Here is an 18,084-nt window from a genome sequence, read left to right on the forward strand (position 1 = left end):
TTATAATGCTGTTACCACATCATAAACATACCCAAAGTTGTGTTTTGTTTCATTCACATGTTTGAGTATCCCTTTATTATTAGTCTGTTTTCATCTCCAAGTTCAAAATGCTCTGTTCCACTTTGTGATGTCATGAAGTGATAATTTTCATGTAAACAGCTACCTTTTACCTTTAATTCAGTAAAGATGAGCAAATTTAGGGCTAGAATCATAGAGTTTAAATTGTCATGATGTTTAAAAACACAGTGGAGCACTTGACTTCATAAAGTGGAACAGAGTTTTTTCCGTTTGTCAGAAGAACACAGGCAAAATATGCAAGATGTGTTTGTTTAAACATGTGTGAATGAAAAAAAACACAACTTCAGGTATGTTTGTGATGAGGAAACAACATTATAACATAGATCACAAAATAGTGTAATATGAGCCCTTTAAATATCAAACTATTGTCTTTGTTACATGCAGGCATTTGTTTGGTTTGTGTTCTTGCTCTCTCCTCTGCCCTGTGTGTTCAGGTGCTGTGGGTGGGACCAAACCTTGGGGCTGATTGGCCAGCTGGCTGCCAATCAGGGTGGAGAGGGCTGTTTAAAAGGAGCTGTGTGCTGCCTCTTGCTCTCTCTCTCTCCCTGTGTATATGGCTGCTAGCCCAGGTTTGTTTGGTTGGGAGGATTGGTTAGGTAAGTTTGGGGACCCCTGTACACTTCATCACGTACATTTTTGTTGTTAGACACATTAGTTATCAGTTGTTGCCACCCTTGTTGTTTTGAGTTTTCCAAATTCTCTTTTTTTAGACCAGGTAGGCTAGGCTTTTGATTTCTTTCCTTTTTGTAGCCTAGTTTTCAGTTAGGGCCTGTTTTGGTATATCTTTTTGTTTGTTGATTTGGCACAACTGGCCCACGCCTCCTCCCACCAACCTTTTGTTCATTTTTTGTGCACTTTAATGAATGTTTGGCTGTAAAATAAAAAGTTTGCCAAACCGACTTTGCCTCAAGGGTTGTTTTATACACGTTGTGTCCCTTGTTGGATATAGGGGACATAACAGTCTTTTTTCTTAATATTAAACTAAATAGTTTTCTTATTTGTCCACAGTGCCTCAAAACTAAAGACCTCTCCGATGACGTGCACTCCAGATTTGGCACTCTTCTGCAGGAGTTTCACAAACCTCATGCTCCCTATGCCCTCAGCGTCGCCAACAAACTGTATGGAGAGCAGAGTTTCCAGTTTGTTAAGGTGTGTGTCAATACAAGCAGGGACACAATATCAATATATTGTGATACTAAATTTGGTGATGCAGAATCGTTATCATGGACTGTAGTATCAATATATTGACAAGAGTGTTTTTGGTATCTCTATATTGTGATTATATTGTTTCGTGAGCCATGTATTGTATCGAATGTTGAGGAACCAAGTGATTCCCAGACCTTTATTTATTAATTAATTTATTTATTTTAACATTATCATTACTCATTATCATCACACATCACATATCTGTTGTTTATATCTGACATAGGATTTTCTGGGAGCCACTCAAAAGTACTACAAGGCAGAGCTGCAGACTGTGGACTTCAAAGGGAAATCTGAGGAGGCCAGAGTCACCATAAACAAGTGGGTGGAGCAGAAAACACAAGGTAAAAACTTCTTGCAAATTTTGGTACATCACTTTTTATTGACTATTTAACTTTTCAGTTGAGGGTCCGTCACCTGATTGTTTCTGTGGAGATGTCATTACTCTGCCTGGCATGTTCCACAGTATGACATTAAACAGCTCTACCTTATATTTACAGGTAGTTTTAGCTCAAAATTACCAGGGTTGCCTCTCCACAGATCTGACCTGTTACTTGTTCTAGTTTTGTCTCCATGAAGATAAAAAGGTTTAATACCATACTGAGAAACATTCCACACAAATCAATCAACATCTCCATGTATAAAAGCATTTGACGGACCATCTGCCAGAAAAAATTACACAATGCACCTTTAATATTTTTAAATGTGTTACTTTTTCTCAGATAAAATTAAAGACCTTGTAGCCAAGGGTATGGTGAATAGCTCGACAAGCCTTGTTCTTGTCAACGCCATTTACTTCAAAGGAAACTGGGATGAACCGTTTGATGAAGACTCTACTTGTGATGATCAGTTCTGGATAAACAAGGTGAGTTCTGTTTGGACAACAAAAAAAAAGTTTAAAATTTGTTTTGGTTCCCTCATAGTAACCATGCACGTTTTGAGAAATAAAACCTCCTGTATCTGTACAAATGCAAGTTCAATCAAAAAGTTACATACTGCACCTTTTAACCAAATACATTTCATTCTAATTGTGTGTCATTTAGACTGATTTAGTTTAATAAGAAATAAACATGACATTATTCACATTATTCTACAAAGCTTATATGCTTATATGCTGGTAGCATACCATTATATTGTAATTAATGACGACTGTTAAGTTCAATATGTAACTTTTTTGGAGGTGCCATAGACTTTGACTTAGACAAACTTAGGGTTAGGGGTTAGGGTTCTACAAAGCATTTTTTGCAATATCTTTTTATATATATATATATATATATATATATATATATATATATATTTAATAATATAGAAACAAAGCAATTATTTGGACACAGTAACTCACACATCACATTATAATATTATAATTATATTATAACATCGCTTGCATCATTCCATGGAAATAGAAACTTAAAAACATACTACAGGCCATTTAAGCATCAGGTTTGTGGAGATGCAAGCCTGTTCTGAGTAAAGACAGATGGTGTTTTTCAATGCAATAAATAAAACAAAAATTTAAAAACTATTTTGTCTAGGCTAAAAAGTTACATACTGTGTCTTTAAATATGCAGTGTTATGTTATGGACAACCAACAATATGCATATACCATTTGAGTAGGAAAATCTGCCTTAAGGCTCTGGTGAACTACATTTGAACTTTGCTGTTTGTCTTTTTGCAGAATGAAAGTAAACCAGTGAAGATGATGCGCCAAACATCCTGGTTCCCCCTCAATTTCATCAGTGAGATCAACTGTCAGGTAAGTTTTTCTAATCCTGTATAATATATTTTATACAGTATTTTGTCTGCATTGACATTATAAGTAACATTATTTCTCTATAAACCAGATTATAGTTTTGCCTTACGAAGGAAATGAGCTCAGCATGCTCATCTTTCTGCCCAGCAGTATTGAAGATGGTCTGGAGAAGGTATGACAAAGTGCTGGCTGGGCAACTTATACTTTTTTGTTTGTTTTTTAGAAGTTATATTTACAGAATAGGGAGTGCTTACATTAAGGTTTGAAGGGGGTGACGAGACAATAAGAATGGCTTCTGTTTTTCTTATATGGGAGGGCAAGTGTCTGTGTGTATTTGTGTGTCTCTGTATGAGTAAGTAAATAATAAAACAGAAAACAGGAGAAAGAAGAGGGGAAAGAAAGGCAAGAATAATTACTTGTGTAATTAATGATCATTCTTTTTTTCCTTTCATTACCCTTCATTTTTTTATTATTTATTTCTTTATTTTTATCAGATCATGTAAGTACAGTTTATGGCAGTGGGCCTTCTTACTTGCTCAGGAGTAGTTTACTAATGCTAGTCGTTGTTCGCCTTGAAGCTTTCGTCTTTCTTACCCTGATAGTTGTGGATAAATTCTGCATTGACAGAATATGTCCTTTGTCAACCTTGTTGGATGAAGATTTGGTGATGAGGCAGATTTATGAAGTTGGTGGAAAACACGCAAGACATTTCCAGATATTTTGCCATAGAAAAGCATAAACTGGAAGTTGGCCAAACACTACAACGGGGCACTTCCGGCCATTGTGAAAAAGGTCTATTACAGGTGGTTTTATAGTTCAAAAACATCCATGTGACCTAAGGTACCGTTTTCAATAGATACATAAACACATAAAATGCCCAAGGCCACAGATAAGTTTGTAAATAAAAGAACATGAGAGACGTGACTTAAAATATGTAAGTAAAACTCATTAAAAGACTAAAAGGAGCAAGTAATAATTAAAAATGATTTATTTCTATCAAAAAGAAAACAGGCAGTGGGTAAAACGATAAAATGGCCAATATTACAGGTTTTCTCCATTGGTTTGGCTCTTTTCTTGAAACAGACATGACATTTTCAAAACAACATGGACAAATCTCTCAAACCACTTTGCAGTCGTTCACAACAGAATGGCATTTCTCATTGATTTAATCAAATTGCAAATGTCTTTGCATCTTTGCACATGGTTCTGTTCAAGTAGCCTACAGTTAGCACAATGAGCCCACGTTTCGCACATTTTCCAAATAAACAGACCTTGCTGATCTAAACTGATGAGTTGACTCTCAATCTAATGGTTGTTCTCTCCAAAACATGTCAGCGTGATTTCATTGTCCAAGTCATCATATGAACAATAGTCTGTTCAGTTGTCACATTTAGTCAAGAACATAACACCATGAACACCATATGATTTTTTATTTTTTTTTATTTTATTTTTTTTGGAACATTTGATAAATTCATGACAGTAATTGTTAGTCAGTTGAAATTAGAACTTCCTATCACACTATGTGACCGTGTGGGACAATGTGAATTTCCACCGTGGCCCATTCATCAGGCCTGGTTCATTTCCCATCTAAACATGCTCATGGAGCTACTACCACTGTACTGTCCTTTCCTCAGTCCAGTTGAGTTGTCCAGAGGTCCCTGCTCCATGGAATGGATGGTGCATGTAAGGATATCACAGGGGAGGGGATGGTTGAGACATCTGCACCGTTTCTTCCCTCCAACAACTTCTTCAGTTGTCAGAGGGAGGGAAGCAACGACAACTGCGACCACTGAAAGTGTTACTGTAGGAAAAAAAAGTGTTATTTGCTTTATTTACAGCACTGTAGGCCAGATATATTTTTTCTTTTTTGTTTGTGTTAATATTTCCTACATGTACAGAATAATGTATACATTTTCTTTTGTGGAAGTGACTTTTTGTGTGAATAAAATGGTTAGTTTTGTTGGCAGTGTGAGTGCAGTGTGTGATGTCAAACTTTGGAGGCTGCTCTTACTGTGAAATCCTTTTTTAAAATTTTTTTTTTTTTTAGTTTTATCCATATTTATATTGCGTTAGTTAGACCTCTGCCATAGTGACAAAACATCTAACCATTTTGACCTGCCGTGCTCACAGAAGGCCAAAGGGACGATGCATTTTGTGGTCAATGACTATTTCTATGAGAAAAGAATTTTTGACATATGGGCAAACTGTTTAAGAGAGATCTGAGCTTTTGCAGGTGATCCATGATGTTGTGCTGAACCATCCAGGTTATTTTTGACAAAAGCACTAAGTGAATGCAAAAAAGACAAAGCAATTGAGAAGGATTTTTGCAATTTTGATGGTCCTGACTCTTTATATGGGAAAGGAATCTGCTTTGAAGCAGGTGTGAACAGTTTTGGGAGAGATATGAGCTTTTGCTGGTGAGCTGTAATGTTGTGCAGAAGTATCAGACTGTTTGGCCAAATGATCTTATAGTTTTAAGAATCTCATTTCTGTTTCAAGAAATGAGCCAAACCAACAGAGAAAAACTGTAATAAACTCTACTAAAATAAGAATAAAACCTTGCAGCCTCTGAGTTGAGGAATCCAGTCCTGAAAAAGAAATAAATGTTACAAATCAACCAAACAAGGACGACTTGAGAGGGGGTATCCCCACCCAGAACAAAACGGGAAGTGCTATCATGCAATTACAACAAAAGAACTTAAAAACCCAAAGTGCAAACAAAAAGGTATAGGCTAAGTACGACCCTGGAACTTAAAGCAAGCTAAAGCTAAAAGCCCAGGGACGGCAATTATTAAAATCATTATTTATTTAGGGTGCAGTAGAGCCAAAGTTAAAATATATAATGTAACTTTAAAATGAACAGTATAAAAATAAATAAATCTAACCAAACAAAAAACAAAAACAAAACAGTAAGAGACCAATCCTGCGATAAAAGGACAGACAAGTGTTAAAATAATTAAAACTATGTTAAACCCTTAGTTTAAAAACTACCTGTCCTACCTTAAAATCTCCAATACATGGGGGAAAGATCTACCACCAGTAGTTAAAAACCCATTAAAACCAGCTTAAAAGAGCTAAAATAATTAAAATGAAGGAGATCGTTAAAATCTTACCTGACATCAGACAGCAGAAGTCGGGACTTATTCTTTGCTGCGTGGCCTATTTAAACCCGACTTCTGCTGGCACTAGAAGTTGGCGTCAGGTGATTTAAAAAGTAAGCGTGCCTCCTGCTGTCTGCCACACCCAGAAAAAACAGACGTTCTGAATGTGATCAGGCTTGCATGATCGAAAGCCATACTGTGAAACATTTCAGATAAAGACCTTCCACCAGAAAAATTACACAATGCACATTTAAGTGTAACTTGAGTAACAGAGCTTCAAACAGAGCAGTGCCCACAGTTAGCTTCACACTCCCATGTTGATGACATTAGCTGCAAAGACTAAATCCTCCTTATGTATTTTTCAGCTTGAGCAGCAGCTAACCTATGAGAACTTTATGAAGTGGACCTGTTCTGACATGATGGCCAAGGTGAAGGTGCAGGTGGGACTCCCTCGATTCAAGATGGAGGAGAATTATGACCTGAAAGACGTGCTGATCAGTATGGGCATGGTGGACGCCTTCGACATCAGCAGCAGTGATTTCTCTGGTAAGAAAATAACCCAACCCATGGCCCTTCTTTGGTCCAGTTTCAAAGTGATAAAAATAATAAGTAATTAACAATTCAAAACCAAAACAGACTGACAGTTCATTAGTCTGTGCAATAGATTGTGAATGCTTTTTGGAACTGTGGAACCGTTCACTTTACTAGACACAACAGAACTACAATATGACAGATAATTTTAAATGAATAAATAATCAACTCTTTATTAGATTAGATTTACTGAAGATCAAAGAAACTATTTAAGAGTAAAACCCATGAGGTATAAGCACAGACTGTAGTGGACAAAGGGAGCATGACGTCACCCACAGTGTTCAGCTCCAGTCAAATGAAGCTCACAGAGGATAGCAGTTACTGGGCGAATTTAGAACAGATTTCTATATTAAGGATGGGAACTAATTTGCAGACAGAATACACCAGGATCATATAGAGGGTTAATACAAATATTTTAAGACCAAAATGAGGAGCCTGACAGCAGCAGTTACAGACTGAGGGCGACAGCTTCTCAAAACAAAGTGAATAGTAGACTGAGTCAAGTGGAGCCGGAAGTACAAAGTTTTAATGTATATTTTTATCATTTCTTTCAGGCATGTCTCCAGCCAGTGACCTGTTTCTGTCTGCGGTGGTGCACAAAGCTTTCGTGGAGGTAAATGAAAAAGGCACTGAGGCCGCTGCCGCCACTGCAGTTACGATAATGTTAGGTTGTGCCAAGGGTAGCCAGCCCGCCCGCTTCATCGCAGATCATCCCTACCTCTTCTTCATCAGACACAACGCCTCCAACACTGTCCTGTTCGCTGGAAGATTCTGCTCCCCTAAGTAAACTATTAGCAAACACTTAAACCCAAGAAAGGAAAGTTAGTTCATTATTTGGAACTAACTGTACAATAATCCATTTGCTCTAGACCTTGCATTATCCAGTGGTGGAATGGAACAAAATAAAAGTAGTCAAGTACTGTACTTAAGTAAAAAATGTAGGTATATGTACTTTACTTAAGTGCATACATTTGACTTTTACTTTAGTATATTTGAGAGGAGGTATGTGTACTTTCTACTCCACTAGAGACAGACAGACAGACAGACAGACAGACAGATAGATAAACAATACTTTATTGATCCCCAAAGGGAAATTAAATGCATTTTTGAACAGGACCGAAAAGTAAAAGCATTTTTTTTAATTATAATTTGAGATAGGCTGAAAAGGTGGAGGGATTTATTTTGAACACATTTGTAGCTTGAGCAAACGAAAATAAAAACAACTAGGAAAAAAAAAAGATTGTTTCAGTTCCTGAACAAGACAAATCTTTATCAAAATCATTACATTCAGACCTCAAAATGAGCAAAACACTTTTACTTTTTACTCTTTAAGTACATTTTTACTGTTTCATGTGATACTTTTACTTTTACTTGAGTATATTTTTTTGGTCTGGTATCTGTACTTTTAATTAAATAACAAAACTAAGTACTTACTTCCACCACTGGCATTATGTATGTATCAGTCACCAGCCTTCAGCAACTTTCACCAACATGCCTTTAAACTCCTATAATTGTTGATATTCTTTTCAACTTTTGCACTAGCTTTGAAGTTACCAAAAACAGATGGCTGCCTTACAATGCTACACGTACAATGTCAAATTTCACATGAGCAACAAAACAACATTGCAAATAACAAAAATCATGGACAGTTGACCAGTAATATGCACTCCTCGAAGAACCCCTGGAAAAACCCTGAAAGAACCATTACATTTTGATGTCCTAAAATCCCAACATTTTTAATATTACGTCAAATTAAATGTAAAAAAAAAAAAAGTACTGTTCTTGTCTTTAACCTGTTTACACAATTTGTCTGAATGTATCACTGAACAAATGGAGAGGTTTTGCATTGTAAAGTATGGGTGCTTCATCTTATCTGTTGGCCTGTATGTATGACTTTATTGACTATATGCTGTACGCCTTTACTAAACAGCCCTCTTTATCTTATAGCGTTCACCCACTCAAAGAATTCATCTACACTGCCTTGTGTTTTATCATGTGCACTTTACCTGTATGTATACCAACACACTGTTGTTCACACATAGAGGATTTTATGCAATGACATTAAAGGACTGCACTGCCTGGCATTTATTTCATTGGTGTATTTATCCATATATCAGTTATAATGTGCAATAAGTGTGAATTAAAGTGTGGTTTGAAAATCTTAAATGTAATTTCTAGCAAAACTGAGGCAGCCTTTCGTTGACTGTTATAGATCTGTACCTTTGTTAACTATGGGCAGTAAACAGATGTGGTTATACCTGGTTAATGTTCTACTTAAAGTGAGAGCAATAAAAATAACAGTTGTCTTGTGTGTATGTTGCACAGGGAGTTATGAAAATCAGCCATAAATGAATCATGGAACTAACTTAAGAAGTCATCTGAGACGTTAGGTTAACATGATCTAAATGGGCACAATGTTTTTGCCCATTTTTACTGAAATAAGCACAAATTAAAAAGAAATATTTCTAGTAATGCAGGGGAGCCCCTAATGGCAGATTTTCTACTGGATGACCTACAAGGAATATAAATTACAAAAAAAATTTACTAATAGACTATAAATAAGTATTTCCAGGCTCAAAGAGGCTAAGGCTACTTTGAACTTTTTGCACAGATGACTTAAGTACACAAGGTAAACAGAGATAGGATAACTATAGATCATAATAGACTATATATAGGCTCTATAATATTAGCATAATTCAGTCTATGGGGAGAACATGAAAACTCCATATGGTTCACTGACCCACCCTGGACTCGAATCCACGACCCTTTGTGAGGCTGCAATTCCACTCGCCAATTTTTACCAATTTCAAGTTTAAAAATCTGTGCTTAAAAAAAACTACAAAAAAAACCCTGAAGAATAAAAAGCAGAAGAGCTAGTATGCAAAAAATAAAAATAAATAAATAATTATACCACCATTATACCACCAAATTATACACCTTTAAAATTAATCCCTAAAAACCACTTTTATCCAGAGATGTACAACCCAGTCCAATAGGTGGCACTATGACGTACGAGTCAGACTTTTAAATGTAACGTAAAAGAAGACACGTGCCACTGTAAACTTCCGGGTTTGCTCATACTTTCTTTAGCTGTCAAACAATGTAAATTTTTTTCCAATTTATTTACGCTTTAAGTTCACAACTTTACTAAAACGTTAATCGGAATGTAAACAAAACCCGTGAAGACTGATTGCTGCTCGTTTAGGGGTATAGTTAATGTATTTTTTACTGCATTCTTAGTTTGAATCTGGCTTTAACACTGGATCTGGCTGGACTGGACTGACTGGAGAGGAGATGGAGAGACTGATCGCAAAACTGAACGAGAAACGTGTTCTTTTCCCGGTGTCCTTCGTTGTGAGGCTGGTCCTGGTGCTTTATGGAGACTACCAGGACAAAACAATGGTGGTCAAATACACTGACATAGACTACCATGTGTTTACAGATGCTGCTAGGTTTATTACTCAGGTAAGAAACAATACTGATCAAATACGGATAACTGTGTAATATTTACAGTGAGTTTAGACTAGTATATTATGTTTAAAATAGTTTAGTTAATTTGCTTGCCTGACTGTTATTGTAATACTATCAGACTTAAGTAAACAATGTAATTTATTATTATGCCTAATCTCTATGCAACATTCCATCTGACTGCACTATGAGGCTGCCTTTTCTGGTGGGGGGATGTTCACGAGTTTGTGTCCATAGAGATGTTATTGCTTTGGCTGCAATGTTCCATAGTGTGGCATTTATATTGCATTTATTCAGTTTGCCTAAAGATGTGTAATTGCTCAGAAATACCTTGGACAAACATGCTTTGTTTCTGTAAGCGAGGCCACCTCTCCACAGAGCTGACCTGTAAACTGACTGGGTGGCTATTTTCATAGAGATAAGTTTGATGCCATTATCTGGGAGAATATGGCAAAGATATAACATCTTCTCTATGGAGCTGACAGAAAAGTTACACAGTTAAAATACAATAAATAAAATAAAAACAAAAATAAATCCAACATTATGTTTAAGTTCATTTATTTTTTTCTTGTGCTAAAAAATAAATAAATAAATACAGCCTCTATGCAAGGGCGCTTCCTTTACTTTACTTCAGATTCAGAATAACATGTTTTCTTCAGGGCCAGTCTCCCTACAACAGATCCACGTACCGTTACACTCCTGTCCTCGCCTGGATGCTCACTCCGAACATTTACCTTTTCATGGCTTTTGGTAAAATCCTCTTCATTTTGTGTGACGTGGTATCAGGACTTCTCATTTACAAAATACTCCGACTGAGGGGCGGGAGCTCTGAGGTAAGAACAATACATGTATTTGCTTTCATTTTCCCGTTATTGTTAACAGTTATATATTATTGTCAGTTTTTATAAATTATTATTATTTTTTTTTTTCAGACTTCTCTTGCTGTTAGTTCCCTGTGGCTGTTGAACCCTTTGCCGATGGGAGTGTCCAGCCGGGGGAATGCAGAGTCGATACTGGCAGCTCTTGTCTTGGGAACATTACTCTGCATGGAAGGTAGAAATAGAGTATATATTGTTTCATAAATGCAACAAAATTAATATTTAAGTCCTAAACTAAAAATTACTCTTCCATGTGTATATATTGTTAGAATTTTAAAGGTACACTTTATAATTTTTTTTGCCACCTATTTGCCTCCATGGAGGATATTGCTCTGTTCCTCAGTATAACATTTAATTTATTTTTCATTTGTTCTATCAGGGGTTCATAGCTGACAGTCAATGAAAAATATGTACAGCGTCTAGGCAAAGCTACTTCAGTGCATCACCTTGGAGAGAAGCTCCTGGAAATTGTAGTGTGAATAAAAATAAATTTGAATTCAAGTTATAGTATTAACTTTAAGAACAACAGTGCTGCATTGAGTTAAGCATATGCCCACTAACCAAAGAGGTGTTGACTGTAGAACTGTTGTATTCCTGACACTGTTGTTACCCTTTCCTAATCTAGTTTAGTATCTTCAGATAATTATAGACCTTATTCATTTTTCGTACTGTTGTAGCTTTACTGTTTGATTTTTTTCACTTTCTGTTGGTTAAATCAACAATATTGTGAAGCCCTGCGAGGTGACTGCTATTATGAATTTGGGCTCACAAAAATACTTTGAAATAGCATTTTCTTATTTCTCTCCTGTTATTTTTTCAGCTCGACATCTGACGTGTGCTGCCCTTCTCTTTGGCCTGTCTGTTCATATGAAGATCTATCCAGTGACATACGCCCTGCCCATCGTTTTAACTCTACGAACGAGGGAGACGACAGCAAAAAAGCACAAAACTACATCAAAATGGAGGAGTTTAACAGGATTCATCACCTCGTTCGTCAATAAGCAACTGTTCTTGTTTGCCATTGTTTCAGGAGGAGTTTTCTGCATTCTCACTGCACTCTTCTATCACATGTAAGTCTTTAGAAACATACTTGCATCAGAGTTTTTGGATCTTCTGTTGAACCAGTAATAAAGGATACATTTTAAGGCGTGTTATGTAAACTTTCCGATTCGTTGTCCACCACCTGCAAATACTCATGCTTTCACTAGTATCCGTCACAGTATGGCGTCAAACATATCTGGTCAAACAGGTGGCGTTACCAGACTAAGTTATACATCAAATCTGTGGAGAGGTGAGCATGGTCATGTTGTTGAAAAAAATAAAAAATATTGCTAATTAAATATGGTAAATGCTGAAATGCTAATGTTGTACTGTGGAAAATGTAATCCATCCACCTTTAAGATGCCAAAAATAAGAAAGTTAGTTTTGTTTGTTGTGGTTACAAATACTATGTTATACAACTCCAACTGTATTACAAACCACTTTTTAATATTTGTACCTAGTTTTACTAATTAAAAAGCCTAAGTAAGTTCTATTTAATTTCCTGCCCTGAGAGATTATGCCTCTGTACTTGCAGGTATGGTTGGGAGTTTCTCCATGAGACTTACCTTTATCATTTAACGAGACGTGACATCAGACACAACTTCTCCCCATACTTCTACATGATTTATCTCACTGCAGGTACAGTCTACTGAATATTATTATAAACATTTATTCATAACATTTCAACAAACCCACATAAAAAATCACTCAATAAATAAACATTAATTCTTATTCCATTAAGTATAATATGATAAATACTTAGTAATAATAAAACATTATGTACCTAATGTAATCCTGTCTTTTTCCCTGGCTGTTCTCTGTACAGACACTAGGTGGAGCCAGTGGCTTGGTCTGGCAGCGTTCCTCCCTCAGCTCCTGCTCCTGTTGATCATGTCCTGGGTGTTTCATTCAGATTTGGCATTCTGCTGTTTCCTGAACACTGCTGTTTTTGTGTCATTCAACAAAGTCTGCACCTCTCAGGTAGATAAGGCACAACACTCCAGGTACAACAGCGTGTGGGTTGCAAAATGATAAAATATAAATACAAATAAGACATGTTGCAAGGTATAATATTATCACGAAATTAAATCAAAACAGCTGGACTTACAGTAAAAGTTTAGTAAGTCAAATTGTTTTGATTGAATTTTGCAATAATATCTTATTCTTGAACGTCTCAAGGTACAATATGTAACTTTCCGTAGATGACACAACTGCTTGATCGAATGAAAAGTTAAGTTTTATGTCAAAGTGTGGAAGATTATAACCAAAGGAACAACATTTCCAGGGAAATAAGCAGGAAGAGATTCTCCTCTAGGACAGATAAGAGTCAGGTTTGTGCAAATGCTAGCTCGCTTACAGTAAGTAGGTAAACAGATAAACAGACAGATTTTTTTCATCCTGAAGAAAATTTAAAGTTCGGCAGCAACAACATAGAAACAAACATAGCAACAGAGAAATTGCAAAGTACAAATAAAAATAACTTAAAAAGGAAAAAAGTATTTTTGACCTTCTATGGCTTTAATGGACAATTTTCTTTCACAGTTTGTAACTTTTGTGTACTTTCTCATTTGCAGTACTTCCTGTGGTACTTGTGTTTACTTCCTCTGGTCATTCCTCGTCTCAGCCTCTCAGTGAAACAAGGCTTAGGGCTGCTGCTGCTCTGGTTTACAGGACAGGTACATGTGCGTTTTATAATTGTATATTTAATTTATGCCAGTTCAGTTTGTTTCGTTTGGTGACATTGGTGAGGTAGGTTTGGTGAGGTTATGTCCTTCTGAACTTAAAACAATGCACAGTTTCATGTCTACCTTTCATTTTTGTATTTAAGTTATTGAAACAAGCAAAAGATCCTGTTAGGGCTGCAGTATTAATCACAACTGAATCAAAATTTCAATTGGAATAGACATAATTACCAAAATGCAAAGACTGCAGTTTTTTAAATATCAGAATTTCCTCCACAAACAACAAAACCTCCTGTTTTATTCTTCATAAAAACTGCAAACTCCGTAGTTTAGATCTGTACAAACATGTTCTGAAATGTGATTCTTGTATTAATTTGTCAGTTCATATTTCTGTCTTTTTATCAGTTCTCTTGGATGTAAACTTTGAACAGAATCCTATTATTAAAATACAAAATGCAACTCTATTCACAATCACAATGCTGTCAGAAAAATCACAATTAGATTTCTATTTTTTTTTTCAAATCGTTCAACCCTACTATGTAAGCAATTGAAGTAAGGGATTCTGAATGATTTATTTATTTATTTTATAATTTTTATTTTATTTCTATTACCATTTTTTCTCAGTGTTTTTATTTTTATTTTTTTATAATCATATTTTTATTATATTTATGTGCCTCGTTTGTCTTTTGTTTAGACTTAGACTTAAACTTTATTAATCCACAAGGTAAATTATTTGGACACTGTAGCTCACACTCAACAATCTAATGTAATAGCAAAGAGCAAAAATGTATAAATGGTGATAGTATGTCCTAAATAAGTACTGAGACTGGTGTCAAATATGGCATTATATAAATGTATATGTAAGTAAAAATAAAATAAAGAAAAATATAGTTTGTGTTTTGCGGGATTCTGTATCAACATCTGTACAAAGCAGAAATCCTTAGTGCACATTTTCCAACCATTAGCATTACTTGAATTTCAAATACAAATACAATGCTATCCCAAATTCAGGATGAAGCATAATTCAACCCTTTAATAATTTCCTCTCTGTCTCCAGGGCGTTTGGTTGGCCCCGGCCTACTTCCTGGAGTTCAAAGGTCACAACACATTTCTGTGGATCTGGCTGGCTGGGCTGCTCTTCTTAGTCATCAACTGCCTCATTCTCGTACAGATCATTTCCCATTACAAACCACAGCCTCCACGGACCCTGAAAACAGACTGACCCTCTCACGCCATTTCACCACGCCTGACCAAAACTCTGAGCATGTTTCTTATCTTACACTGGACTTTTGTAATTATCTTTTCAAATAAATGTCTTTTTAAGAGTCTGAAATATATTTGTGAATGCCAGCGTTCCCCAGACACTGCACTGTGGCTGCCTTAATGTTCCTATATCATGCAAATTTGTGATGTTTAAACCATGTTATAATGTTGTTACTGCAACATAAACATACCTTTGTGTTTTGTTTCATTCACACATGTCTGAGCAAACTCTTTATTATTAGTCTGTCTACATCTCTAAAGCACAAATGCTCCGTACCTCCTTGTAATGTCAAGAAGTGGTAGTTTTCAAGTTAACAGCTACCTTTTACTTTTAGTTCAGTAAAAATTACAAATTCCCGGGCTGAAATGATCCAAATGATTTTAGTTGAGCAGTTGAGCACTTCCTGTATTACCACATGACGTCACAAGGTGTTTTTCATTTGAGAGAAGAACTGAGCCTAAATATGCAGGACTGTTGTGTTGTGTGAATGTGTGAATGAAATTAAAACAACTCCAGGTGTGTCTTCGTTAAGGAAACAACATTATAACAAAGATCAGTAAATGGCATAATATAGGCCCATTAACCATGTTGGGTGAAATATGGGTTAAAGGGACAGTTCAGAATTTTAGACATAGGACCTCATTTCCTAGTGAGCCAGAGAGTTGGAGACGTTTGGAGACACTGCCACAGTATCCTGCCACTAAAAACAGTCTTACCCACTCCACAAAACACCCGAAGAAAATCTATTATTACACAAGGTTGTCGATGTATATGTCTTGATGTGTTGATAGAATAATGTTTGAGGTAAAACTAATCTCACATTGCATGAATCACTGCATGTTGAGGGACTATTTTCTCATATATCAGTCCGCCATTGCCCTAGCTTTCTGTTAGGAAGTACAACTCACTGCTGCTCAGACATATTCTTCAAATGCAAGGTTGGGTTTACTTCTAAAATTATTCTATTGACACAGACATTTACGTCGACACTCTGTTGTAATAATAGATTTGCTTTGGGTGTTTTGTGGAGTGGGTAAGACTGTTTTTAGTGGCAGGATAACTATGGCCATTGAAATGCACTAGCCTAGCACCAGCGACCTCTGCAAATACAAGGACTGGATGGAATATTTTAAAAAGTGTCTCCACACATCTCCAACACTCTGGTTCACTAGGAAATGAGGTCCTATGTCCAAAATTTAGAACTGTCCCTTTCAAAGCAAATAATTTTCCTATGCTTTGGCTAAAGTAAAATAAAGTCTTTAGATTTTTCCAGTTTTAGTTTATAGAACTTATTTGATTAAATTTAAAGACGCACAATTTTAAAGATACATTGTGTAACTTTTCTGCTGGTAGCTATCTCATCTCCATGGAGAGGTTATGGCATTGTTTTAAATGGTCCACAGTACAAAATTAAAACTCGACAATAAAACTCATATGTTCTTACGCGGGTTTGCTTTGTCACAGATATGACTTGTAACTTATCATTTCAGTGTCTCCATGGAGGTAGATTAAGGTTTAATGCCACTCTATGGAACATTCTAGGCCTTATGAAACATCTCAGTTAAGACAGCAGGTGTCAGATTCTTTTCCAGAAATGTTACGTAGTGAACCTTTATCTTTCACTGGTTTAAATATATACACAAATAAGCAAAAGGTTACAGTAAGTTTTATTTTAAATGTATAGTTAAAATGTGGGTCACAAAGAAGGATTGTACAATATATAACTTTTCAACAATTAGTTTAGAGCTACCTGTTTGTACGGAAATCCTCTCATTGCTTGTCTCTCATTTATCCAAAAGTCTCTACATTATCTTTTTTTAAAAAAATAACAATTCAATATACACCTTACGCATTACCAGAGGAGGAAGTAAGAGTACAATACTACAATACTACAATACAATTTTTAGATATCTGTACTCTACTTAAGTACATTTTACAGTGGATACGTTTTACTTTTACTTCACTACGTTTGAGAGCATATATCTGATTTCTACTCCACTACATTTGAGATCTGGACTAAAAAGTAAAAAGTACTTTTCTTTAAGATTTGAGACCTGCTGAAAAGGCTGAAACTTTTTTTTAACACATTTAATTTGAGTAAACATCCCACCTTTGAGCAAAACAAATAAACAATAATAAAACATAAAACAGCCAGAAAAATGTACAAATCAGTTGAATCACTTAAAGTCTACTTTAGTCATTATCCTTTATCCTTTAACCGTTCTTAAGTAGATTTTTCCTAAGCAGATTTTTTCATGTGATACTTTTCATTCTACTTGAGTAACCTTTGGCCCCAGTATCTGTACTTTTACTTAAGTAACAAAACTGAGTACTTCATCCACCACTGCTCATTACTAGTTTTAGGCTTTATAGTGCCCTTAGCTCTTACGTCTGCGCATTTCAATATAGTTCAAACCAGGCCACGGTGCAGTTACATGCAATGGCCAGTAGGGAGAAGCCTTCACCAGCAGATGGGATGTCCCCGCAGATATCCTCACGTAACCTTCTCAGATTAATCACACAAGTGGAGCATGAACACAACGAAAACAAACAGAACGAGCACAGACTTTAATCTCACTGTCCTCTTCAGCCCCATAAGCTCACATACAAATTATCACAGCATTTCTCAGACTGGTTCAGTGAGCAAAGGACTGGAGAAAGACTACTGGAACTACACAATATTATTTCAGTTCATTTTGTTCCTTAAAGGTTCACAATCTATTCCTTTGCCTTTAATGTTCCACAGTATGACATTACACACATTACACCTCTTACATTTATTCAATTACAGGTGATTTTATAGCTCATAAATACCTAAAAAAAAAAAAGGCATTCTGACTGTGAGCGGCGTCCCTTCTACAGATCTGACCTGTAACTTGGTCTCGTTTGGTGTCCATGAAGATAAAAAGGTTAATACCATACTGTGAAACATTTTAGAGTAGTAATAACATATAGTAGTACATCTCCATGGAGAAAACTATTTGACGGACACTCCACCATAAAAGTGACACAATTCACCTTTAAAACA

The 18,084-nt window shown here is 35.9% G+C and overlaps 1 protein-coding gene and 1 pseudogene across 1 annotated transcript; both read left to right on the forward strand.

Moving 5' to 3' along the window:
* LOC129408069 (leukocyte elastase inhibitor-like) overlaps positions 1 to 8,807 on the forward strand; it is a 19,808-nt pseudogene extending 11,001 nt beyond the window's left edge.
* A 978-nt stretch (positions 8,808 to 9,785) lies between these two features.
* LOC110165667 (phosphatidylinositol glycan anchor biosynthesis, class M) lies at positions 9,786 to 15,267 on the forward strand. Its single transcript, XM_020930856.2, has 8 exons — positions 9,786 to 10,188; positions 10,851 to 11,024; positions 11,124 to 11,244; positions 11,890 to 12,139; positions 12,646 to 12,749; positions 12,937 to 13,091; positions 13,685 to 13,786; positions 14,850 to 15,267. Exons 1-8 carry the CDS (start codon positions 10,018 to 10,020, stop codon positions 15,012 to 15,014), a joined length of 1,242 nt encoding a protein of 413 aa, XP_020786515.1. The 5' UTR covers positions 9,786 to 10,017; the 3' UTR covers positions 15,015 to 15,267.
* The last annotated feature ends 2,817 nt before the right edge of the window (positions 15,268 to 18,084 follow it).

Source organism: Boleophthalmus pectinirostris, unplaced genomic scaffold, assembly GCF_026225935.1.
Source record: "Boleophthalmus pectinirostris isolate CB_2022bp ecotype Guang Dong unplaced genomic scaffold, ASM2622593v1 HiC_scaffold_15, whole genome shotgun sequence".
Lineage (NCBI taxonomy): Eukaryota > Metazoa > Chordata > Actinopteri > Gobiiformes > Gobiidae > Boleophthalmus > Boleophthalmus pectinirostris.

Bases quoted from the DNA above. Each gene is read 5' to 3' on its own strand.
- LOC110165667 (XM_020930856.2), top strand. From the start codon at position 10,018: ATGGAGAGACTGATCGCAAAACTGAACGAGAAACGTGTTCTTTTCCCG. The intron at 11,025-11,123 runs GTAAGAACAATA...TTTTTTTTTCAG, and splicing joins TGAGGGGCGGGAGCTCTGAG to ACTTCTCTTGCTGTTAGTTC. The intron at 12,750-12,936 runs GTACAGTCTACT...TTCTCTGTACAG, and splicing joins CATGATTTATCTCACTGCAG to ACACTAGGTGGAGCCAGTGG.